The sequence below is a fragment of the Rhinatrema bivittatum genome, chromosome 19 (genome assembly GCF_901001135.1).
Source record: "Rhinatrema bivittatum chromosome 19, aRhiBiv1.1, whole genome shotgun sequence".
Lineage (NCBI taxonomy): Eukaryota > Metazoa > Chordata > Amphibia > Gymnophiona > Rhinatrematidae > Rhinatrema > Rhinatrema bivittatum.
In genome coordinates this window covers 26,553,332-26,578,055 of record NC_042633.1, presented here as the reverse complement: position 1 = coordinate 26,578,055, position 24,724 = coordinate 26,553,332, and the positions used below count along the sequence as shown (strand labels likewise).

Sequence of the window (24,724 nt, the reverse complement as noted above, 5' to 3'; positions counted from 1 at the left end):
GCACCACCACCAGTACCCCCTTGGCAAACGGGGCAACAGTTCCACGGCACTATGGAGCTGATCCCTAGTCTTCCCCGCCAAATGGTAAGCAGCTGCACCCACCTCAGTTCTGCTCCCTGAGCCACTGAGACCCTCCATTGGGCTCCTATTCTCTCTCTCTCAGGGTCTCAATGAAGAAACTATTTTCTTTTTTTAAAGACCCTTAAAAAATGAGACCAATAACTTCCCTTTCGTGCAGGAAAGCCTAGGAGAGGGCACTGGCTGCATGACAGACCTGAAGGGAGCCAGGCCACTGGCTATACAGTCTCCACTTCCACTGGATTGAAAACAAGCGAGGGTCCCACTCCACCCAGGGAATGGCCCTTGATGGAGCCTAACATCCCAGGAAGCAATCACCTCTTTTTTTTTTTCAGTTCAGCTCTTCAGACTGCAGGTTTTACACCTCTAGTACCATCTGCTGGAGACAGAGAAAGACTGAGGGACTGCAGGTGGCATGCTATCACAAGTAGTGCAGTGTCAGTAAAGCGTATCTTCTCTGTCTCCATCTGCTGGCAGGGGAGCAAAACCCATTCATCTGGACTGATCTGGGGTATGAACAGGAATGGTCTTCTTTTCAGCTGCAACGGCCCCCAACTTACTAGAAACTCCCTTCCTAGGAAGACACCTTAGAAGAGGTATCCGATTCCATCAGTCGACAGAGGGATCAAAAACAGCAACTGCTTACACCGTAAACATAATAGGAATCAGAACAGCAGAAATGCCGCGATGCTGAAGCCACCGGGAACCCTAGGTTCTATGGCACAAGACCTTACCTCAAGGATTGAGAAATTTGGACAGACACTCCCTGTGACATCTGGTGGTCCACGGGCTGCTCTCACGAACCGCCGCACTCACCTCCCCTGGCCGGGCCGGCCCTGCTCCTCTCCGACGTGGCAGGCGCCACTGGCCAGCCTCATGACAGGATGCCGCTCGATGCGTCAGGACGCCCTCATCGGGATGCCGACGGCGTGCTGGGCCTCCCCCTATGTGCGCACTCGCACTTCCTGCAATTTAAAGTCCCTGGGGCGCCTCGAGATGACATCATCCGCACAGCACTATATAAGGGCAGCTCCCTGGAAGCAACTCGCCTCAGCAACAGGTCCAGCTACTTCCTAGTAGTGCGTGTTGCTTCCCTGCGTTCCAGTCTGTCTCATCCATGCTGCCTGCTTGTTCTTGTCCTAGTCTCCTCGCCCTGCCTATCCGTCCCTCTTCTCCCCCCCTCGATGGATACCTGGTTTTGACATCAGCTCGGACCCCGGATATGCTTGACCGCTGCCTGCCACTGACCTTTGCCCAGACCTCGGATACGCCTGACTGCTGCCTGCCTAAGACCCCCAACTACTACGGACCTCCTCTTCTGCCATGAGCAGAGATTCCACCTAAGTTCTGCTGGTCCCGGCACCCAAAGGCTCAACCTGAGGGGAATGTGGGCTGGTACCGGTGAAGGTCCCAATGGATCTCTGCAGGTAGAGTCAATCCTGCCTTGGCCTAAGGGTCCACAGATGCAACACTCCCTTTTAATAAGACTGAAAGAGCTGCCACTGTTTTCACCAGTGAATTGGAACGCATCACTGCAGGTGAGTTGACCCACAGGAGCTTGGTCACAAATCAAAAAGGTATTCATAGAGACTCAGTATAAAGGCAAAATATCTAGCCAAAGCCTCATTTAAAAGTAAAATAACTTGAAAAATCCGATGAGCTTGTGTCACAAGAGGACACTGGCTATGGAGATTCTACAGATGATGTCACCAAAAGACTTTAAAACTCTGCCTCCAAGAGTTGAATGAGGGAAGATATCCATATGCTCTGGACTGATGGAGCAGAGTTCAAAGAATTGCTATGTTAGACTTATCCGGCTAAGTAGCACTTTTCAGACTTATCCAGTTAAGTAAGGTAGCCGGATAAATCTGAAAAAAAACCAGACAGAGAAGTCTAAAAATGCTACTTATCCGGCCAAGTCACAAACGGGCCGAGACAGTAAAAATCGCAGGAGAGCGGGCGAGCGCCTGCCCTCCCGGCGTGCGCGATACAGTAAATTTATTTATTTAAATTAGGGTCCGCGGTAAAAAGAGGCGCTAGGGACACTAGCGGGTCCCTAGCGCCTCTTTTTGGTCTGGAGCGGCGGCTGTCAGCGGGCTTGACAGCCGACGCTCAATTTCGCCAGCGTCAGTTCTCGAGCCCGCTGACAGCCACAGGTTCGGAAACTGGACGCCAGCAAAATTGAGCGTCCGATTTTCAACCCGCGAGCCGCGGGCCCATTTAACATTTTTTTTTTAAATTTTTAACTTTTTTTTTTTAACTTTTGGGTCCTCTGACTTAATATTGCCATGATATTAAGTCGGAGGGTGCACAGAAAAGCAGTTTTTACTGCTTTTCAGTGCACTTTCCCCGGTGCCGGCAGAAATTAACGCCGACCTTTTGGGAGGCGCTAATTTCTTAAAGTAAAATGTGCGGCTTGGCTGCACATTTTACTTACTGTATTGCGTGGGAATGACTAATAGGGCCATCAACATGCATTTGCATGTTGCGGGCGCTATTAGTCTCGGGGGGGGGGGGGGGGGGGGGGGGTTGGACGCGCATTTTCGATGCGCTACCTCTTACTGAATAAGGGGTAAAGCTAATGCGTCGAAAACGCGTGTCCAAATGCCGGTTAACAGTGCGCTCCACCGGAGCCCACTGTACTGTATCGGCCTGTATATTATTTAGTATCTGGCTATCGGACTTAGCCAGATAAGTAGCGCTTTTCAGACGTATCTGGCTATGCAGTGGCTTTGTTGCTACTTTGCTAGATAAAATCAGAACTTACCCGGATAAATGCAGCCACTTATCCCGATAACTCTGAACTTGCGTGGCATGCATGTTTGTGTGCATATGTACTCAGATTTTATAACCTGCACATATCGTCTGCACGCAGGTTATAAAATACCATAGAAACTTTGTGCGTGCCCATGTACACGCATGCGTGAACAGCTTTTAGAGTTATCCTCGTAAAGTACCCTTAACATGTGTAAAACCAATTGACAAGTCAATGGCATATATTGTAGCAATTTTCAAAAGCCCACTTACATACGTAAAGTACATTTGCACATGTAAACCCCAGATTTTAGCGTGTAAATCCTTTTGAAAATTATCCCCTTAAATGTTTAGGAAGACACAATGTGAAGTCAGAAAGATAAGCACTCGAGTTTGGTCCTGGGAGCATGACCAAGTATGTATGAAAACCCAGTTCAAGTCACTAAGCCAATGCGAGCTGTGCATCTCCATATAACATGAGGACAATACAAAGCTTTATTGCCAGACAGCAGTGACTGCATTGAGCAGCACAGAGCTGTCGGGGCTTCAGCCTATATCCGAGGAGACAGCAGAGAAAAGTTTTGCTCAAGTATGCACTGCATTGGTGCAGATTTAAGGTACTGGGGTCAGAAAATAAGGTGGAACTTTGAAATAACCATGTTATGATACCAGCCCAAAGCTTAGAACTTCATTAGTATTTACAGCTGAAAAGGTAAATGAAAAACCCACTTCCTATCTCAAAAACTTCAGCCCCTGTCCTGAGAATAATAAGGCAATGAGTAGCACTGATAGAAGATCTCCCCAGGGCAGCAGTTTCCTCACTGCGGAGGTGTGCAGTAGACATGCTGAGAAACTCTTAAACCAGAGCTTCCCAAATCCGGCCCAGTGACCCCCACCACACGTTACCCACACATATAAGAAACCTGCATGCACTGAGACTCCCAGTGACCCTGCATCAGGATACCCACAATGCACATGCCTAAGAAGTCTGCATGCCCTGGAAACTCAGTATATGTTCTCTTTTCCAGGTGACCCCGCAACAGGATACCCCTAATGCACCAGCGTGACAAATCTACATACACCGAGACTCAGTATACATGCTCTTGTCCAAGTGACCCCCGCAAGAGGATACCCATAATGCACAACCGTGAGAAATCTGCAGACCCTGGAGCCTCAGTATATGTACTTTGTCACAGAAAAGCCATTCGACTGGTGGACTAAAACAGTCTGGATATAAAGAATTCTCTCTCTCTAATGCACATTCATTGTGGATATCCTGAAAACCTGACTGAACGGGTTTCAGAAGCCCTGCCTTCAGCAGTAACAGCACAGCTAAGCTTGCTTAGGATCTGGGGAAGGCCATGAGAGCAGCAAAGTCCAGAGGGGATGTTTTTCTGCAGTGAACAATGGCTTACATGACAGCCCAAGATACATCCCGACTCTCTGGTCCAAGAGAGCCCTCTGTATTCTTTAGGTCCCTCAAAAGGCAAACGAATGGCAGCTCAAGCTGGAAAAGGTTTTGTAAAGGAACAGAGCTCTAGATGTTATGCACTATTTAAACTTTTTGGTTCTCATGCAAAATTCTGTCCCAAATGTTCATGAATCAGCGCGCAGCCAAATCCCAGAGACCTCTACATCCTTGTGTACAACCAGCAGAACCTCACAGAGCCCTTGGGAGATTAATTCCTGAAGGAAGACCCTGTGAAGAGAAAACAAAGCAGAAAAAGAATATTACTGCAGGGCAAGACACAAGACAGGGTCAGAGAGAGGATTGATGAAAGAGAAGTGGCAGTAAAATAATCCTGAACACTATGAAATGATCCACCTGGTTAGAGCGTTCCTGGCTCACATGGCTGACCGAGAGCTGAGATTTTAGAGGCCTGCTTCAAGGTCACACAGACCATCCAAAGTCGGCATGTGTCATGTCCGCTTCTTGTAGCGCCCTGCATGTCACACAAGTCACAGCTCAGCTGTTCCATGCAGTCCCAGGTGGCATTTCAACACAGTTTTTCCCACAGGATATTCTGGGACTTAGCTTCGGGATGAATGAGCCTGCATTTAAGAAGCATGCAGAGGCGCACTTCTACTGCTTTTTCATCCCTGGAACACATTTTCTTAAGTCTGCCTGGGCCTGGCCCACCAAAACCATCTTCCAAAGCCAGTTTCACCGCCCCTAAGTTGATGTGTTCATTTTCAGCACATCAGACAGGTAAACTGCCCCCAGCTTTACTGTGCCATCTTGTCATTGATCCCACTGAGGCGTCCAATCTAACATCCAGAGGTTTAATTGACTGACAAGCCACCCGATTTAGACCCTTGTACAACGCACGCCAGGGTCGGGGGCAGACCCCACGCGTGCACGTTTTACACTCATAAACCTGTGTGTGAATTCTCTCATTTAAACCCAGCGCTCGTTTCCCCTGAAGATACAGGGTTTTAATTTAAAAGCAGAAAGCACGGAAGAGAAACTGAAAAACCTTACAGCACCGTAACGTAGTAGATGGCTGCAGCTAGAGACCAGCTAAGATTCTTCCACAAAACTCCCATGAAAGCCCCCATCCTGACCTCTCAACACTGCCCAAGCATGCCCAAAATCTGTTACCGTGATGGCCTCCACTGCAGGCCTTGCTGTCTTCAAGACTAATACTTAACCCGACATCCAGGCCTCCCTTCCATGTTATTCAATTTGATGATAACCCACACAGCCACCAAAATATCCCGCCTGCCCATGTTTGCTCCCTCCATGCATTTTGGAAGCTCGATGCAGGTTGGGGGGAGGCTCTTTTTCCCTTCGATCCAGCAATCTCCTGCTGCTTCCAGCTCAGTCGGAATCGAGGGTGGGATCTGGCACACTCAAGGTTTGATTCACGACCTCAGGAAAATGGGTTCTTACCTGCTAATTGTCGTTCCTGTAGTACCACAGATCAGTCCAGGCTCCTGGGTTTTGCCTCCCTGCCAGCAGATGGAGACAGAGTTTAAAAAAAAAAAAAAAAGTTTCACTGAAGTTGCATATAACCTAGTGTGCCACCTGCAGTCTCTCAGTATTGACCTGTACCCAAGCCAAGATGATTAAAAATAAAACACTAAGACTCCAAAAACCCCTTCAACGAGCAGGGGAAAAGGTGAAGCCTCAACCCTTCCAGCAGTAATCAAGGAGAACATCACTGAATCCCTCAATCACTCTGTATTATACATTAAACATCAGTACAAGCAGACTCCTCCACTGGGTGGGTCTCTGGACCGATCTGTGGTATTCCAGGAACGAAAATCAGCAGGTAAGAACCAATTTTCCTTTGCAGCTCATACCCAGATCAGTCCAGACAAATGGCATGTACCCAAGCTTCTCTACACTGGTTGGGAGGGATCTGGACAACCAGATTTACACCCCACGGGCACACAGATGAGCTCACAAAAGGGTGACAACCTCCGGCTCGTCTGCCTCAACCGGACGGGGTAGAACCCAAAAAGGCTTCCTTAAAAAGAAATAAAGAAACCCCCGGGAGGAAGGCTCAAAAGAAAAAAAGTTAGTCCAAAACTGCAGAACTGCAGGTTTAGCACCCTCTGCCATCTGCTGGAGACAGAGAAATACTGAGGAACTGCAGGTGGCGCTGGGGTTTATGAAGCAGCGGCAGTGAAACTCTCTCTGTCTCCACCTGCTGGCAGGGATGCATAAACCCAGGAGTCTGGACTGATCCGGGTACGTACAGGGAACGTGCAGTTTGTGGCTTAGAGATAAGACCATTGGGCTGAGAACCAGAGATGCTCAGGGTTCAAATCTGCTTCTCCCACTGACATGCCTTGAGACCTTGGGCAAGTCACAGAAGCCACCTGCAGGTACCCACTTTGACTGTGAGCTCTCCGAGGAAGTAAAAGGGGACTTATTGTATCTGAGTACGAATTACCATTGCACAGTGTTGCATATGTTAAGTATCATCATCCTTAATCAGACTAGTGCTCTGTGTAGAGAGCACCCGGAGTTTGTCGGGCCTGCAGGTCCTTTGGCTGGTCAGAGTGGCTAGGAGGCGGCTTTCTATAGCCTTGGACTAGCGAGGATCTCCTGAGCCCGGGGGAGGGAGGGAAAGGGTTGCAGCAAACTCTGCTCAGTCAAAGATCCCTTAACTGAGAGAAAACAGGACAACAGGGTCTGGTCACCCCGAAGTCCACATTCAGCTGCTGCGTATTCAGCAACGCATCTGCACCGCTGAATATATCAGGCTATCTTAAAGTTAGACGGATAAGTTTAGGACAGCATTTCGGCCCACCCAGACTGAGCTGGGGAAGTCAACTGGCTAACTGAATATCAAAGAGTTACGCTCTAATCTATCCGGCTAAATTCCAGCCTCCTAACTTATTAGCTGGATGTATGCGCCCAAATATTCATTTGGTTAGCTAACTTCTCAGTTAGCTGGCTAAATGCTTTGAAATATGGATCTCCTCACGCCTGAAATTACATCTGCAGTGCTCTGCATGGGATCGGTAGGCCCCTTTCTTTTGATCCAACAACAGAAAGCAGTAGAGTGCACCGAGGAGGGCTGAAAGAAAGCCCGCGCACATTAGAAAGGGATACCTGACGTCTCGCTCGCCTCCAATCACTGCCGGGACTTTCAGCTTCGAATCCAAGTTGTAGTAAAGTCCGTTAACCTCACGCACGGCAATCCAGTGTCTGCGCATGATGGGCAATGAAAGCAAACCTAAGGAGATCCTGGACGGGATATTCACGATAAAACCATGAATGTGGCGCAGTACCAGTGTGTCCAAGGACCTGTTAATTACACAAAGACGGGTGAGGTCACGCTCTAGGAGGTCCATATTCAACTGAAAAGTTACCCCGGCATATTCAGTCACTTATCTGGATTAGTGGGGAGTTTTACGGGGGAGGAGCGGTGCTAGCCAGATAACGTCTCCGGCTAAGTGTGGCAAACCACACATCCATCCTAAAGATAGCCAGATAACGTTATCTGGCTTATCTTTAAGATACCCTGCTAGGTAGCTGGATACATTTATTTGGCTAACTAAATGAGCCGCAGAGTGGCTGAAAATGGACCCCTGGATTTCTAGCAAGGAAACAGAGAAAGTCACAACAGAGAAGAGAAGGAGGGTACCGGCACCAGCAGATGTCTGCAGAGGGGAGGAGGAGTGTTACTAAAAGTACTACCAGACCCTGGGGTCTAGTAACAGGCAGATACAGTGGTTACAACGGCCTGCTTGGTCATACACACACAGCCTTGCAGAACCCATGCAGGGAGAGGTCTGGGAGTCTCTTGCACATATTGGGAACCGATAGGACAGTAGGAGAGGTGTGAGAGAGAGAATGAAACAGATCCCAACCTGCGCTTATCCCACCATACTGCTGCAAAGTCCAGAGACTGAAGAGCTGTCATTATTACGTTAACATCATAATTTCCTGTGCCCAGGACACTGCAGTGTGGATTCCAGCGAGAGTCCGGTGCCAGCCTGAAAAACAACCGAGCATTAAGTCATTCTCAAACCTACAAGTGCCCCGATATGTCAGAGATACTGTGCTCGGTCCATCAGCACTCTCTCACGTGCACTGGAACATCAGGAAAAACCATCCTCCGAGGGCCCGGCCCGTCTGCTCCATCTCAACAGCCCTCTCTCCAGGTATCCTGGCACATCGGGTGGTACTATTTTCCGTGCTCTACCCCCAAGGCTCAGCCCAGCAGCACTAGCACATGAGAAGTAACATCCTCAGAGGGCCCTGCCCATCTGCCAGTGCTTGGTCTGTTGCCATTCCCCCACCCAGGCCCATCAGGAATGTTTCAGCCTCTCTACAAGCAGACTGCTGCAAAGGCACCTGGTCAACTCCTTGAAATACCTCTTACAGATGTCATCTGCTGCTTCTTGGCTGAAATGCTTCTGCTGTAGGACATTGTTGAGTGCGTGGATAGCACAGAGCTCAAGCCGCTGTCTTTCGTGGTACACTGACATCTTGCCATCTGCCTCATACCTCTCTGGACCCTCTGACATTACCCGTGTTGTGCTGAATCTCACGCTGGTCAACCTCAGAGTAACTTCTGAACAGCCCAAAAGCAGGGCAGGAAGCTGCAGTGATGAGATGACAAGACAGATCACAGAGAGCAAGATTCTGGAACATGTCCTGTGTTCCAAGTCCCAAGGATGAAAAGAGCAGGAGCAATGGCCCCACGCCTACACTCAACCTGCAAACACAGAAGGCAATATTAGTCCTGCAAACAATGAAATGAGAGCACTTTTCACTTACTGCTCCCTAGCTGTCTTTCTTCTAAGTAATCTTTCAAGCAAAAAGTCTTAAATGTTTTAACAGTGCATCATGAGGCAGCCACCAATGTCACAAAAATATCAGATGTGAAGAAAGCTGAGTGTTAATTTCCTGACCATTAGTCTCTTGGGTTGAAGGGCAAATGCCTAAACCAAGCATGTCTGAGATATTTCTACAGGTAGTTTCCTTAAACGTCATTACACTAATCTAAGTCGACTTTTTTTTTTCTAAATCTAACAGACTGCAGATTTGCACCTCTACCCTCTGCTGGAGACAGAGAAATCCTGAGGGACTGCAGGCGGCACTCTCGGTTATGTAGCAGTGCCTCAAAGGTTTTGTTCTCTGCCTCAGTCTGCTGGTAGGGAGGCATAAACCCACTTGTCTGGACTGATCTGGGGTATGAACAGGAACTGAGATATTTCTACAGGTATATGATGCAGTTCAGGGTGTCCATCCCAGAGAACAGTTTCCCTTTGCTTCCGAGACTGCCTGGCTCTGTGCAAATGCCTTCCATACCAGGCTAGATGAAAGGGTTTCACAGTCACGCACTACAGAGCTGCTCAAATGACATGCACATTTTTGGCCAAATTAAAGAGAGGCATACCTGGGGAGGTGGTTACATCAGGGGAGTAAACTGAATGCGAAGAGCTGAATTTTCAAATCTGCATGTACAATTGTACACCTGTACACTGAAAGCGTGGTGGATCCCTGGATGCTCTCCTGGAAGTGGTGGTGAACACAAAAGAAACATAATTCAAAAGAGTATTGCAACATAAATAAATCTGCAAAATAGATACATACACAAACAAATGATCCCTGGTGATTATGGATGGACAAGAGAACTTGCTGGGCAGACAGGATGAGCCATTTAGCCGCAGAAATCCAGTCCCACAAAAGTGAAGAGCATACAAATGACCAGCTTCAGTTGCTCTCTCTAGTCACACACAGGGAAAGACATTAATCTGCGACTATTAATGAACAGCAAGAGCCATGAAGGATGGCATGCAGTCATAGGATGGCCTAGAGCGGCAGGGCTCCAGTTACCCAAGCATTCACCCAGTGATATTCAGAGGTGAACAGGACCAGAGGGCAGCAAGGTGTAACGGGAGGAAGCAGTGGCTTCTATGCCTCGGCTCTCAGCCATACCACATGCTATATGGCTCCTTTGTGATTCTCCTCCCACTGGGATATGGACTGTCTTCAGGCACATCTGGAATAGGGGCGGATAAGGCAAGACATACTGCAAGGCCAAAGCAGTTGCTCAACTTTCCAGAAACAGAGACTAGGCCAACAGATACAAAACCCAAGGCCGCTTCAGTCTCTACAATTACCAGTCCTGCTGCACTACCACAGAGCCCACCGGACCTAGCTCTGCTCTTTATTCAGCTGCAGGATGGGGAACACAGTGTGACTCTGTTCCATGGTCAGAGGGGTACAGATGTACCTTTGCCAAAAATGAGGAGCAAACATTCAAGACAGATACTCCCTTCTGTTAGGCTCAGAAAAGCCCTTACCATACTGAAGAAAGGATGATTCTCGGCATCATATCACCCGACTCTCAGGCATCCCTCTTGCTCTCAATCGCAGCCTCCATGAGGCCAATGCAGAAAAGTGTGCTGAGCGTTCAGCTCACTTAACCCTCATTTAAATGCACATTTTGCAAGCATAAACCTTACTGCCAAGGCAGCAGGGAGTTTTACACTCCCAAAATGAGTGCTAAAAAATGCTTAATGGAAATCCCATGCAAATGAGAGCATTAAGTAGTACTCGTCTGGACTGATCTGGGGTATGAATAAGAATGCTGATTATTGCATTGGCCTGCATATCAACACTGTAACCTCAGGACACAGAAGCCTGGCTGGCTGCAAAGGAAGTTCTAGAGTCTACACAATAAACTGATGTGGAGAGAACATCTGCTAAGGTAAAACCTGCCAGAACCCCCACTGCCTTCATCTCTCCCCACACATCGTTTCCAGCTCCCTCCTCTCCTGTCACCCAGAGACTCACCCCACAGCGTTCTCCTCGTGCAAAGTCTCGCGAGACAGTCACCACACGTACCAGTCCCAGGAGTGAGTGACTCTGCAGCCCCTGCAAGAAGAAGGCCGACACCTGCTGGCCAAAGCTGGTACTAGAAATGCACGCTAGGAGCTTCTGCACAAGAAGAGAGGCGTGACCAAGTCAAACACTTTACTCTCCATCCTCCCACTCTCCCGTCTCCCCCTCTCCTTCCCAAGCCCAGAAATGGCCGAAATGCAATTCTAAAAATTTATCGCGAATTGCGTTATGGCCATTTTGGGCATATCGCACAGCTTAATGCCTGGAAAAAGAAGTGTAATTATTTCTGTTGTTAAAATGCTATGGCACGGTGTGATATTGCTCCTCATTTTCATAAATCCCGCCCAAACTCCTCCTTGATCCCACCTCTTCCAAAATTTGCATTTGCGCCATGCGCTACTGTTATCGCATGCTTTATTCCTTAACGCATTTTGATGAATGACCCTGTAAGAGAGAAAGGCAATTACCCTGCATCCTGACCCCCTGCCCTCCTCACAAAAAGAGAAAGGAGTCATCAGGAGAAAGGCAATCACCCTGCATCCTCACCCCCTCCTCTCCTCACAAAGGAGTCATCAGGAGAAAGGCAATCACCTTGCATCCTCACCCCCTCCTCTCCTCACAAAGGAGTCATCAGGAGAAAGGCAATCACCTTGCATCCTCACCCCCTCCTCTCCTCACAAAGGAGTCATCAGGAGAAAGGCAATCACCCTGCATCCTCACCCCCTCCTCTCCTCACAAAGGAGTCATCAGGAGAAAGGCAATCACCTTGCATCCTCACCCCCTCCTCTCCTCACAAAGGAGTCATCAGGAGAAAGGCAATCACCCTTCATCCTCGCCCCCCTCTCCTCCTCACAAAAAGAGAAAGGAGTCATCAGGAGAAAGGCAATCACCCTGCATCCTCACCCCTTCCCCTCCTCATAAAGAGAGAAAGGAGACTGGCAATCACCCTGCATCCTTCCCTCATCCCCCCCAGGTGCTCCGCTTCCCTGCCCCGTTCCCGAGGAGCAGTAACCACTGTCCGTACCCCCGGGACCCTCATGGAGCTGCGCATCACGGCCGCTGACGCTCGCTCCCCACAACACCGCGCGCTAACAGCACCGACAACAACTGTCAACCACAACCTGCTTCCGCTCCGTGCCTCCCTGTAGCCAGTCAGCTGTGCCCGAGTCAGGCGTCTGCCCACTACAGCCAATCAGATACGCCTGAGTGAGCCTCCGTCTCCTACAGCCAATCAGCTGTAGCCGAGAGAGCCCGCCCCTGCCTTCAGTAGTCAATCAGCTCAACAGGAGTGACGCTTTCCTGTTTTCTCCAGCCAATCAGCTATAGCCAAGTGAGTCCGCCCCTGGCTCCTGCAGCCAATTATCTGAGCCCCAGTGAGTTCTCCCACCTGACTGAGCCAATAAGTGGGGAGAGGGGAAGGAAGGGAAAAGGAGGAGCATGTGCTCTTTGCCCTCCTCGTTCTAGCTGCTCCTTCGTTAAGACTGAGTGATCCGCCTACCTGTCTCCTGCAGCCAATCAGATAAGCTGAATTCGATCTCCGCAGCCAATCATCTGAGCGTCAGAGAGCCACGCCCTCTCCAGTACTTCCTGGAGCCGGTCAGCTGAACCTCGGAGAGTCCTCCCATTTGGCTGAGTCACTAAAGGGAGGGTAGGACCGAGGCGGAGCTTGTGCTCCTTCGCTCGTCTCCTTCTGCCTGCAGCCAATCGGCTAAGTCCAAGTGATTCGCCCACCTGTTGCCTGCAGCCAATCAACTGCGTTCTCCCGCTGCAGCCTGGAGGTGGGCAGTGGGCGGGATTGATCTCAGGGACTGCTGGACCGAGCTGTAAACTTCTCCATGCAGTGCAACACCGGAGAAATAGAAACAGAAATGTATTTCCTCCCGTGCTGTGCAAAATGTAACGAGGGCAGTCATAAATGCACAAAAACAGACTCTCTCCAAATACAGAATAACTGACCACAGATTAGGAAGATTGCCTCATCCACGTCAGTATGGCACCCCATAACTAATGGCGTCCCACAGGGTTCGGTTCTTATCTGCTGTTCTTTTCAATGTATACTTATTTCCTGTCTGCTGTCTATTTTAGGACTCATTTCTAAAATTTATGCTGACCTTATTTATTTATTTATTTTATTTTTAGATTTTTATATACCGGTGTTCCTGTATTAAAATACAGATCACATCGGTTTACATTGAAACAAAAAATTATGCCAAGAGGCGGTACATATAACAAGGTTATAGAACTTGGAAAACATGGAAAACAGATTCGAATAATAACACTGATAAACTTGCAAAGTTTATCAGTGTTATTTATAAACGTGTTTATAAAAGTTTATAAAAGTGTTATTTATCAGTGTTATTTATAAACCTTCAGTTTCTCCTACCTCTACAGTCTTCATGGACCACTACCACTCAATATGCCTCCCTCTGTCTCTCAAGCATTAATAGCTGGTTGTCACATAACCATCTCACCCTGAATTTAAACAAGGCTGAGGTTTATCATCTTGGGCACCTGTATTAAATATGATATTCCTGCTTCCTTTGTTTTTGACAATAAGACACTTTCCCTCTCAAAGAAAGTCTGCAATCTTGGCATAATACTCGATGTCCAACTAGCAATGAAACCTCATATCTCCTATATTGTCCAGCAGGGTCGGTGGAACCACTAGGCCTGGGCTTAGGGTGCTGACATTAGGGGACGCAAGCCTCGTGGGGCTGCTGGCTGCGAGCGGCGGCGAGGAGGAGTAGAGCTCATGGCCCAGCGAGATCAGGGTGGGGGTGTGACCGGGGGGAGGGCAGACGCAAGACAGAAGGTGCCTAGGGCGCCTAATCCCCTTGCACCGGCTCTGCTGTCCAGGGTTCATTTGTTAAATTGAAGCTTTTTTTAATGTCATCTGAAGTCATTGATTAATCCCATTGATTTCAGAACTGTGCTCCAATTCTTCATCCTTTCTTCCCTTGATTACTGCAACTCCTCATTCACTGGCCCACCTCAAAATTCAATTTGTGCCCTTCAAATAACAGAGGTACAAACATCCATGATCATATTACACCTGTACTTTTCTCACTGCACCGGCTTCCGGTATTTTGTCATACTCAATAAAAACTCATTTCAATTATCCATAACGTAATACATGTGTTACACGTGCTGCCCGCGGCAGCCCCGCAGCGCGGCCCTCTCACCTTTTCACACATACTCCAGCTCTTGGCTCTTCGCTGCTGGCGGCAGTGGGCCGCCAGCTCTGACCTCGGATTCCCTCCGGTGCTTCCGGTTGTGCCACGCTACCCAGTGTTGCCAGCCAAGATGTCCCTGTTTGTCGGGCCTCTCCGTGTGGCCCGCGGAAAGACGCCATCATCAGCGCCGCGCCCCTTCCTAGGCGCGCGCGTGTGCATCATTAGTTCTTTTAAAGGGCCCGCGGTGGGAACCTGGCCACGGACTCGGATGCTGTCATCAGACTCTTCAGTGTAGAAAAGCTCGGGCCTTGCTCCATAGCGTCGCCTTTGCAACAGGTCTCCGAGTACTCATTGCTGATCCTAGAATCGTCTCTTCGATGTGTTCCTGTTTCCTGTGGTTCCCGGTTCCTGTTCTCCTTGTTCCTGTTTCATCTATGTGTTGGACTAACTCTTTGGATTTGACCTCCGCTACGCCTGACTACTCTTCAGCTTCCCTCCAGCCCTGGACCTCCGCTACGCCTGATTACTCTTCAGCTTCCCTCCAGCCCCGGACCTCCGCTACGCCTGCTTACTCTTCAGCTTCACTCCAGCCCTGGACCTTTGCTATGCCTGACTACTCTTCAGCTTTTCTCCAGCCCCGGACCTCCGCTATGCCTGACCACGCCTGCCTTCTCCGTGCCCTGACCATTGCCTTGATTGATTACGCCTGCCTTCTCCGTGCCCTGACCATTGCCTTGATTGACCACGCCTGCCTTCTCCATGCTCTGTCCATCGCCTTGATTGACTACGTCTGCCTTCTCCGTGCCCTGACCATCGCCGTGATTGACTACGCCTGCCTTCTCTGTGCCCTGACCTTTGCTTTGAACGACTATGTTACAGACCTTCCTGTGTCCAGAGTTCTACATTGCTTGCCACAACTTCCACTTGCCGCCGGCTCTGCTCCTAGCTTGTCAGTGACGCCTCCTCTCGCCTATCCTCTGGACGTGGACTTACAAGGCTTAGGCCTTCCTTTGCTTGAGCGCCTCCAGTTATTCATTGTTCCTTTGGCGCCTGAGTTCCAGTACCAAATCCAGTCCAGGGTAGGACTACGCCATATACCGGCTGCTATCTCTGGGCCGAATCACTTTTCATTTCTAGCTAACCTCGAGGCCCACCTAAGTCCTGCCAGCCTCGGCACCCAAAGACTCAACCCGAGGGGAACGAGGGCTGGTATAGGTGAAGCTCCAGCGGCCTCTAGCTTCAGCCCACTCCACCTGCTGACAGTGGGCACCCGGAGGTCCTTGCCTACAGGTTGCGTCAACCCCACCGCAGCCCAAGGGTCCACCTCCGACACAACAACATGTTTCTTCACCCTGGGTCAACACCACCTTCAAACTATACATATAGCCCTCTGTTCATCCAACAAACAGTTCCTTGAAATTCCTTACTCTCGGTTGGCCCATCTTGATGCCTTCAGAGAGGGGGCCTTTTCCATTGCAGGCCCCACTCTTTGGAATTCATCACCCTACACAAGAGAGATGACCCCCAAGGCATTCTGGAAAGCCCTCAGATTCCTTTCCAATAAGGCATTCCAGGACCTGATAAAGCAGAGTACAGGCACCTAAAACCTTCTATTTGATCTTCTCTCTATACTTGCCAGACATCTGATCCATTTAATCCAATAGTTTTGTTGGGAATCCAAATGACTTTTTGTTTTATTATGAATGTTTTTATGTTACCCGGCCCAAATTTTGGAGGGTGCAGGATATAAGTGATTTTAAATAAATAAATAAATAAAACCCTTATAATATTGCATAGGGAAAGAGAGAACAACACCGCGTACGTCTGGTATGCACTACACAAAGGATTAAATACTACTACTATGTAAGGAGTGTAAGAAAACAGTACTATGTACCTCTGGTATACACTACACAAAGGATTACATAATAACAATAACAATGATACCTTGCAAGGAGTATGAGAGAACAGCACTGTGTACATCTAGTATGCACTACACAAAGGAGAAATAATACTGGGTAAGGAGCGTGAGAGAACAACACTGTGTACATCGGGTATGCACTGCACAAAGGAAAAATAATACTGCGTAAGGATCGTGAGAGAACAGCACTGTGTACATCTGGTATGCACTGCACAAAGGAGAAATAATACTGCGTAAGGATCGTGAGAGAACAGCACTGTGTACATCTGGTATGCACTGCACAAAGGAAAAATAATACTGCGTAAGGATCGTGAGAGAAAAACGCTGTACATCTGGCATGCACTACACAAAAATAAATAATTATGATAATACCACATAAGGACTATGAGAGAACAGTACTGTATACATCTGGTTTGCACTACACAAAGGAATAATAATAATTCTGCATAAGGAGTGTGAGAGCACCGTGCGGTGTACATCGCATCTGCACTACACAAAGGAAATAAAATGCTGTACAAGGAATGTGAGAGCATTGCGCTGTGTCCATCTGGTATGCACTACACAAAGGAATAATAATACTTCATAAGGAGAATGAGAATACACTGATTTGTACATCTGGTATGCACTACTCAAAGGATTGTTAATAATAATGACATAAGAATATGACAATTGCCGTACAGTTTCAGACTAAGAGTCCATCAAGCCCAGAATCCTGGGCATCATTGGCCACAATATTTCAGAGGATAGATCAAGGCGGATGATCCCCGCCCCCTGAGGCACTGATTGGCCACATTCTTCTAAGAGGTGGGGGAAGACAGAGGAACCCCGCCCCCAATAGCACATATTGGCCGCATTCTTCTAAGAGGTGGGGGAAGACAGAGGAACCCCGCCCCCAATAGCACATATTGGCCGCATTCTTCCAGGGGGGTGGGAGGGAGATGCAGGATCCTCCCTCCTATTGTATTACTGGCTACATTCGTCTTGGGGGATGAAGCACTGAACGGCCACATTCTTCCAAGAAGTGGGTAGAAGCGGCTAATCCCCACCCCTGAAGCATTGATTGACTACATTCTTGTAAATGATGGCGGAAGTAGGCGTATCCCCGCCCTCAATGGCACATATTGGCCGCATTCTTCTAAGAGGTGGGGGAAGACAGAGGAACCCCGCCCCCAATAGCACATATTGGCCACATTCTTCTAAGAGGTGGGGGAAGACAGAGGAACCCCGCCCCCAATAGCACATATTGGCCGCATTCTTCCAGGGGGGTGGGAGGGAGATGCAGGATCCTCCCTCCTATTGTATTACTGGCTACATTCGTCTTGGGGGATGAAGCACTGAACGGCCACATTCTTCCAAGAAGTGGGTAGAAGCGGCTAATCCCCACCCCTGAAGCATTGATTGGCTACATTCTTGTAAATGATGGCGGAAGTAGGCGTATCCCCGCCCTCAATGGCACAGATTGGCTGCATTCTTCCTGGGGGTGGGATTGAGATGGAGGATCCTCCCTCCTACTGTTATGATTGGTTACATTCTTCCGGCGGTGGAAGAGAGGCGGAGGACCTTTCTTCCAGAAGGTCCCTGCCCCCTTTGGCACTCGTTGCCCACGTTCTGCTGAGGGATGGGGGAAGAGCCCCACCTTTTATGGCACTGATTGGCCAGAGTTCCCTAACTCACTGTTGGAGCCTTTTATTTTTTTTAATTTGGGGTCTGTGGCTGTTGAGTGCTCTGGTGCAGAGGTTGTGTTGAATGTCAACAATCGTTGCTTTGCTATTTCAGACTTTCCACGCTGGTCACGCCGGTATTATTGGTCACACATTTTACCCAACGCCAGACATATGCTTTAGACGGGAGGGCTCAACATCAACTCCTTTGCAGCCTTTATTTCTGGTTCGCTCTTCCATAAAAGAAGGGGTAAGTTTGAAACTTGTGCTAAATGTACCCCTTTTATTTTTACCTAATTTGTGCATTTGAGATATTGTAGAGTTCTCGCAGGGTTCCTCGCTCAGCCACTAGATGGTGCCATTGCATTACTTTTCCTGGTACTACCCAAGCCAGTCCATGCCCTGCAGGGCTGTCCCAGGCTAATCGCCTATACGGTTCTGCTGGCCCTGTCCAGTTGGGCTTCGGCCTCACTGCCCAGCCTCCAGAGTGCTGCCCTCCTGGCAGCTTTTTGCCTCCTGTTTTTCTCTGCCTGCTTCTCTTTCCCTTGTCCACTTTTCTCTGCTCCTTACTCAGTTTCCTACCTGAATCTGTTTTGACGTGTCTGAAAAAGCAGAATAGAAATGAATTCTTGCATTTGGTTCCCCCAGGCCAGATTCCTTTAGAACTGCACCTCTCAGCAAGCTTGGCCCAAAAATGTCATCATTTTTCCTCTGTCTAGCTGCCCAATTTCTGGAAAAACATGCTTAACATGAACACCATGTTATATATAATAAAGCCTATCACTATGTAACCAGGCATCCCTGTGCTTGAGTGAATAGTGTAGCCAGAGTGGCTCATGGAAAGAATAGCTTGCTAGCCTAGGAAGGCAAACAGGTGTAGGTATGCGTGTGTGTGCACGTGTCTGTTACACAAAGCCAGCATAGTGTGAACATGGTTGAGCACTTTACTGCTCCTCAGCGAGGATCACCTTGCTGCGGTGCTGTAAAATGTGACTTCACTGCACTGGCTACCTGTTGAAACTCACATAAGGTTTAAGATTGTATTGGTGGCTTGTGAATGGATCGGCTCCAGCATCCCTTAGATCTCCTCTGATGGCTCGTAAGCCATATGACTCGAACATCCCCTGAGGACAGGTTGTTATCGATGCCACTGGTACGTGAAACAAAATATTAAATAGAGCTTTTTCTAGTCTAGGCCAGGGGGCTCTCAATCCAGTCCTCAGGACACATCTAGCCAGTCAGGTTTTCAGGATGTACTCACTGAATATGCATGAGGTAGATTTGCCTGTAACTCTATCTCATTGATTGGCTTGATGTTGCTAGAGGACGACCATTTGCTTTATTTTGGGTTTTCAGGTGTTTAGCAAACAGATAAAAAGGCCTGGTTAAATTCTAATATCCTGTGTGTTGTGTGATTAATTATTGCAACCTTTACTAGCTGCTGCGTTGATGAACTCCTATGAGGCAGCAGGGTTGATGTGACTTGCCATGTCCTATTGTTTACACTCTTCTAGACTGCTGTTTTTATTTACTTTCTTATTTGACTTTTTTTTTAAATTTTTTTTGATGAGACCATTTGTAATATTTAGATATGTATTTTCATGTTTCAATTTATTAAGGCTTGGATTTCTGTGTTTATTACACTGGTTCTGTATTGATATGGGGCTCTATGTGTTTAAATAGACTTTGCTTTACAATGTTTGATGCACTTTACAATTGGGAAGGTCGTGCCCTGGGCAGAGGATTTCAGTGGCATGACATTCTCTAAGGCAGTGGTTCCCAGCCCTGTCCTGGGGGGCCCACCAGCCAGTCGGGTTTTCAGGATTGCCACAATGAATATGCATGAGAGAAAATTTGCATGCACTGCCTCCATAACCTACAAATGTTCTCTCATGCATATTCATTGTGGCTATCCTGAAAACCTGACTGGCTGGGAGGGGGGGAGGTCCCCAGGACAGGGTTGGGAACCGTCTAGCGTGTGGCTTTTCATAAAGGTTAAAAGTCTATCCTGGTCCTTGACCTGGGAAAATTCCAGATAGTGTTCTAGGACAGCCCCGGGGGAGGCATGTACCCTGTGTGAACGGCACGCATGAGCATTTTCTGTATCTCATGATTCCTTCACGTTTCAGAGAAGCATGAATGTGGACCAGCGTTGAAGCTTTGTAAAAATGGGGGATTTGGCCGGTGAAAGGGGCCAATCACTGAGAGAGGAGCTGAGGGGTAAGAGAATCTCTGGAGGGTTCAGGCCATAAGTATGAGGAAGGAAACATCTGGTGCTTCCCCCAGAAGTGCTAGCGTCAGCGGGACCGAGGAATACAAATGTGTGAGAGAGAGATCTTCAATCTTGGACTTGAAGTGCTGCAGAGGTCAAGAATTACTGGAAGAAAGAGAGAGGAGGTTTTGTGCTTGGAGATTTTTCTGAGGAACGGGGAGGGGCACCAGCCGGCTCTTTCATCCCGTGACTCGGGACTAGCCCTGGCTCCAACGGCCCCGGTGGGATGCACGGTCTCTGGAGGCGCTCCGGAAGGGAGGTGTCTGAAATCCTAGCCACTTCTAAAGAGTTTTGTGTTTTAGAAGGGGGGTCATCTACCCAGGACCCCCCCCCCCCCCGTTGAGACAGAGGGACTGTGAGCAAGGAAGTGAGGAGAAGCGGTGTGGATTGGAGTGGGCCCCCTGTGAAGAAGTGAAAAAATCTAGACCGTTTGTGAAGGGGAAGCGGGAGTAACCTCTGCACAATTTGGTCCCGGGCTTCCCCTCCGACTCGGAATAACCTTTCAGCCCAAGAGAGTTAGGAATTCTGGACTGTGATTGCTTCTGATCTTACCGAGATGGCAAGAAGCGTGGATATGCACACGGGCTATGATTTGGCTACCGTTACTTCTGTGTGTTGAAATAAAATTTTGTACTTTTTTTGGAGCATAAGTACTGTTTGGAAGTGTCTTCTGCCAGTTTGGCCTTTCAGGAGATCCTGTCCCGACTCCCCCCCCCCCCCCCCCCCCCCCCCCCCCTTGGCACAGGGGTTACACATGGATTAGCAGTTTATAGATAAAGCTGGGTTAGATTGGATCACATCTCGCAGTAGGCAAAAGATCAGTCCGATTTGAAATCAAATCCTACAGCACTAGAAGGGCATCGGCCTAGCAACCACTGGAGGTCCAAGCCTTTGATCTTGCATGCAGTTGAACTGTTGTATCTAACACTTGAGAACAGGACGAACTCATTTATTTTCTTTGGGCTTTGCTGATGAGACCCACTTCATTTTATTAACTCATGTAACCCCTCTTGGTGGTGCGCACTACAATAAGGGGGTCACGTAGTTCTATCACGGCCCGGACCCTCACATGCAGCTGACCCAGCTCTTGGGATGCTGGGCTTCATCCATCAGGTGATGGTGGGATAAACCTCCTGGGCCCCTGGTGCAGAAGCGGGTAACTCAGCCCCTGGCACACGCCCAAGCCATGCGCACGGAAATCAGGCCGAGTCCAGTGATGGCGTTCCAATCAAAAAGCCTTTTACTGAAGCTTAAAAATCCAAAAGAGGGTGACGAAACTCACAAAGAGCATAATAAAAATGATTACAGCAAAATCCAGAGTCTCTCGGTCCGATTCGTGAGGTTCCCACTGACTCGGTGTCCATGCCAAAGCCCTCGCCATAGATCTCAGTCCTTCCTCCAAACGGCTCAAACCAATGCTTCGCCACAAAAGAGCCGCAAAGCCACTTCCGCTGGTTTCTGGTGATGGAAGAGACAGCTCCAGCAGCAGTCACTGCCCACTATTAACTGGTCATGGGAGCTAATCCCAGCCCTGCCAGCAAGGGGATCCCTCCACCCTCCCAACCCTTGGCGGACTGGGAAGCCCAGCAGTGTCGCCTCCCCTCTGAATCTGAGCACGCTCACCCCCGAATGTATATGGAGCAAGACCCCATCCCAAAAGGGGCATGGGCAGGCCTTCCACTAGGAAGGGATGAAAAAGGCAAACATCTGCCCACAGCAGGCCAGAGGGAAGACGATGTAGTAAAGAGGCGAAGCCCTCTTCGGTTTCCTATCCTAGTGGAATACAATATATAAACTAAAACACAATTACAAAACAAGCACATGCTTTTCTAAACCTATCTACCCATTTGTAACCTGCAAAGAACATAAATTGCCATACTGGGTCAGACCAAGGGTCCATCAGGCCCAGCATCCTGTTTCCAACAGAGGCCAAACCAGGCCACAAGAACCTGGCAAGTACCCAAACACCAAGAAGATCCCATGCTACTGATGCAATTAATAGCAGTGGCTATTCCCTAAGTCAACTTAATTAATAGCAGGTAATGGACTTCTCCTCCAAGAACTCATCCAATCCCTTTTTAAACTCAGCTACACTAACTGCACTAACCACATCCTCTGACAACAAATTCCAGAGTTTAATTGTGCATTGAGTGAAAAAGAACTTTCTCCGATTAGTTTTAAATGTGCCACATGCTAACTTCATGGAGTGCCCCCTAGTCTTTCTGTTATCTGAAAGAGTAAATAACCGATTTACATTTACCCGTTCTAGACCTCCCATGATTTTAAACACCTCTATCATATCCCCCCTCAGCCGTCTCTTCTCCAAGCTGAAAAGTCCTAATCTCTTTAGTCTTTCCTCATAGGGGAGCTGTTCCATTCCCTTTATCATTTTGGTAGCCCTTCTCTGTACCTTCTCCATCGCAACTATATCTTTTTTGAGATGTGGCAACCAGAATTGTACACAGTATTCAAGGTGCGGTCTCACCATGGATTGATACAGAGGCATTATGACACTTTCTGTTTTTATTAACCATTCCCTTCCTAATAATTCCCAACATTCTGTTTGCTTTTTTGACTGCCGCAGCACACTGAGCCGATGATTTCAATGTATTATCCACTATGAAGCCTAGATCTCTCTCATGGGTGGTAGCTCCTAATATGGAACCTAACATCATGTAACTATATAGTATGGGATATTTTTCCCTATATGCATCACCTTGCACTTGTCCACATTAAATTTAATCTGCCATTTGGATGCCCAATCTTCCAGTTTCGCAAGGTCCTCCTGTAATGTATCACAATCTACTTGTGATTTAACTACTCTGAATAATCTTGTATCATCTGCAAATTTGATCACCTCACTCATCGTATTCCTTTCCAGATCATTTATAAATATATTGAAAAGCACCAGTCCAAGTACAGATCCCTGAGGCACTCCCCTGTTTACCCTTTTCCACTGAGAAAATTGACTATTTAATCCTACTCTCTGTTTCCTGTCTTTTAACCAGTTTGTAATCCACGAAAGGACATCTCCTCCTATCCCATGACTTTTTAGTTTTCTTAGAAGCCTCTCATGAGGGACTTTGTCAAACACCTTCTGAAAATCCAAATACACTACATCTACCAGTTCACCTTTATCCACATGTTTATTAACCCCTTCAAAAAAATGAAGCAGATTTGTTAGGCAAGACTTCCCTTGGGTAAATCCATGTTGACTGTGTTCATTTAAATCATGTCTTTGTATATGCTCTACGATTTTGATCTTTAGAATAGTTTACATTTTTCCCGGCACTGAAGTCAGGCTCACTAGTCTATTGATTCCCGGATCGCTCCTGGAGCCCTTTTTAAATATTGGGGTTACATTAGCCACCCTCCAGTCTTCAGGTATAATGGATGATTTTAATGATAGGTTACTCATTTTAACTAATAGATCAGAAATTTCATTTTTTAGTTCCTTCAGTACCCTAGTATGCATACCATCTGATCCAGGTAATTTGCTACTCTTTAGTTTGTCAATCTGGCCTACGAAATCTACAAACTCAAACTTCCTCAACAGAGTAAACAGTAGCTAGTATCTAGGTCTGGGTAAATACCCAGGCCGTGACTTGTTTCTGAAACATTAACTAATTGTTTTCTTTTCTAACCACTAAAGGCAACTTCTTTCATAGAGCTGGACTATAATAGCTAAATGCCATTTTCAAGTTAATGTCAATTTAACTCTACTAGATGGTTTATCTAGCAACTGCTGTTGTGATGACCTTAACAACCAAATGGTCATACATTTCGATAACAAATTAGCTACGTACACATTGAAAACCCCAGGTCAAAATCTTAAACTCGATTCATATATATTCATTCTGGATATCTATAAAGCTAGATGAGTTAGCTGTGCCTCCTGGACAAGATTTAGAACTAATGCCCTAAAGTAAGTCGCCAACAGATAGACCAAAGAAATTAAGAATCTTGACACCACGTAAGGAGCTGGATCCAGTAGCGTCTATATCCCATGATGGATTCCTGTCTCTAGGCTAAGGCCCCATCTCCACAATGGACTCTTCTGTCTAGGCTAAGGCCCTATGTTCATGATTGATTCCCCTCTCCACTGTGGATTCCTATTTCTAGGCTGAGGCCTTTATCTCCACAGTGAGATCTGGCCTCTGTAGTGTAAGAGATCTGCTCTTTAGAACCAAGGTTTTTCTTTTCTTATTTTTCTGTTTTTAATTAATTGTAAAAACAACCAGTGTTTTCCCTCTCATTACTTGCCTATATGAGCTCAGACTAATGAACCCGAGATAACGATCAATTAAATAAAAACATCAAATGTTTCTTCTTGACCTTTTGCATTAGAGTTGGAGATAATTAGTTACTTGGCTTCCTTGTATGAAGCGGCCAGTACGGATTGACTGGAGTCTCTCAGAGCCTGATTGATGATGGGGGAAGGGAAGAGAGAGTGAGGCAGCAAGAAAACGAGACCGGAGAAAGAATACAAGGGAAAAGAAAAAAGTTCTTAGACCAAGATAAGGAGTAGAATACAACTTTTTCACATTTCTCCTT

At 47.7% G+C, this 24,724-nt stretch overlaps 2 protein-coding genes across 9 annotated transcripts in view; one reads left to right on the top strand and one right to left on the bottom strand.

Moving 5' to 3' along the window:
* Positions 1 to 3,304: 3,304 nt before the first annotated feature.
* On the bottom strand, positions 3,305 to 12,343 carry JOSD2 (Josephin domain containing 2). 8 transcript variants are annotated; one of them, XM_029584978.1, is made up of 7 exons: positions 12,268 to 12,343; positions 11,099 to 11,242; positions 9,696 to 9,811; positions 8,669 to 8,895; positions 8,161 to 8,286; positions 7,400 to 7,594; positions 3,305 to 4,531 (listed from the first exon to the last, which is right to left on the bottom strand). In XM_029584978.1, exons 4-7 carry the CDS (start codon positions 8,818 to 8,820, stop codon positions 4,429 to 4,431), a joined length of 576 nt encoding a protein of 191 aa, XP_029440838.1. In that variant the 5' UTR covers positions 8,821 to 8,895; positions 9,696 to 9,811; positions 11,099 to 11,242; positions 12,268 to 12,343; the 3' UTR covers positions 3,305 to 4,428. The 8 variants fall into 8 exon arrangements, with proteins under 8 accessions (XP_029440838.1, XP_029440841.1, XP_029440839.1 ...); XM_029584981.1 differs by having other exon boundaries at positions 11,099 to 11,179; positions 12,268 to 12,286; XM_029584979.1 differs by having other exon boundaries at positions 8,669 to 9,011; positions 12,171 to 12,277.
* A 5,473-nt stretch (positions 12,344 to 17,816) lies between these two features.
* Positions 17,817 to 24,724, top strand: part of LRRC4B (leucine rich repeat containing 4B) — a 147,868-nt gene continuing 140,960 nt past the window's right edge. The window contains exon 1 of the mRNA XM_029584924.1: positions 17,817 to 18,148. The gene's annotated coding sequence lies outside the window, so the exon portion shown is untranslated. The remainder of the gene's footprint in view (positions 18,149 to 24,724) is intronic.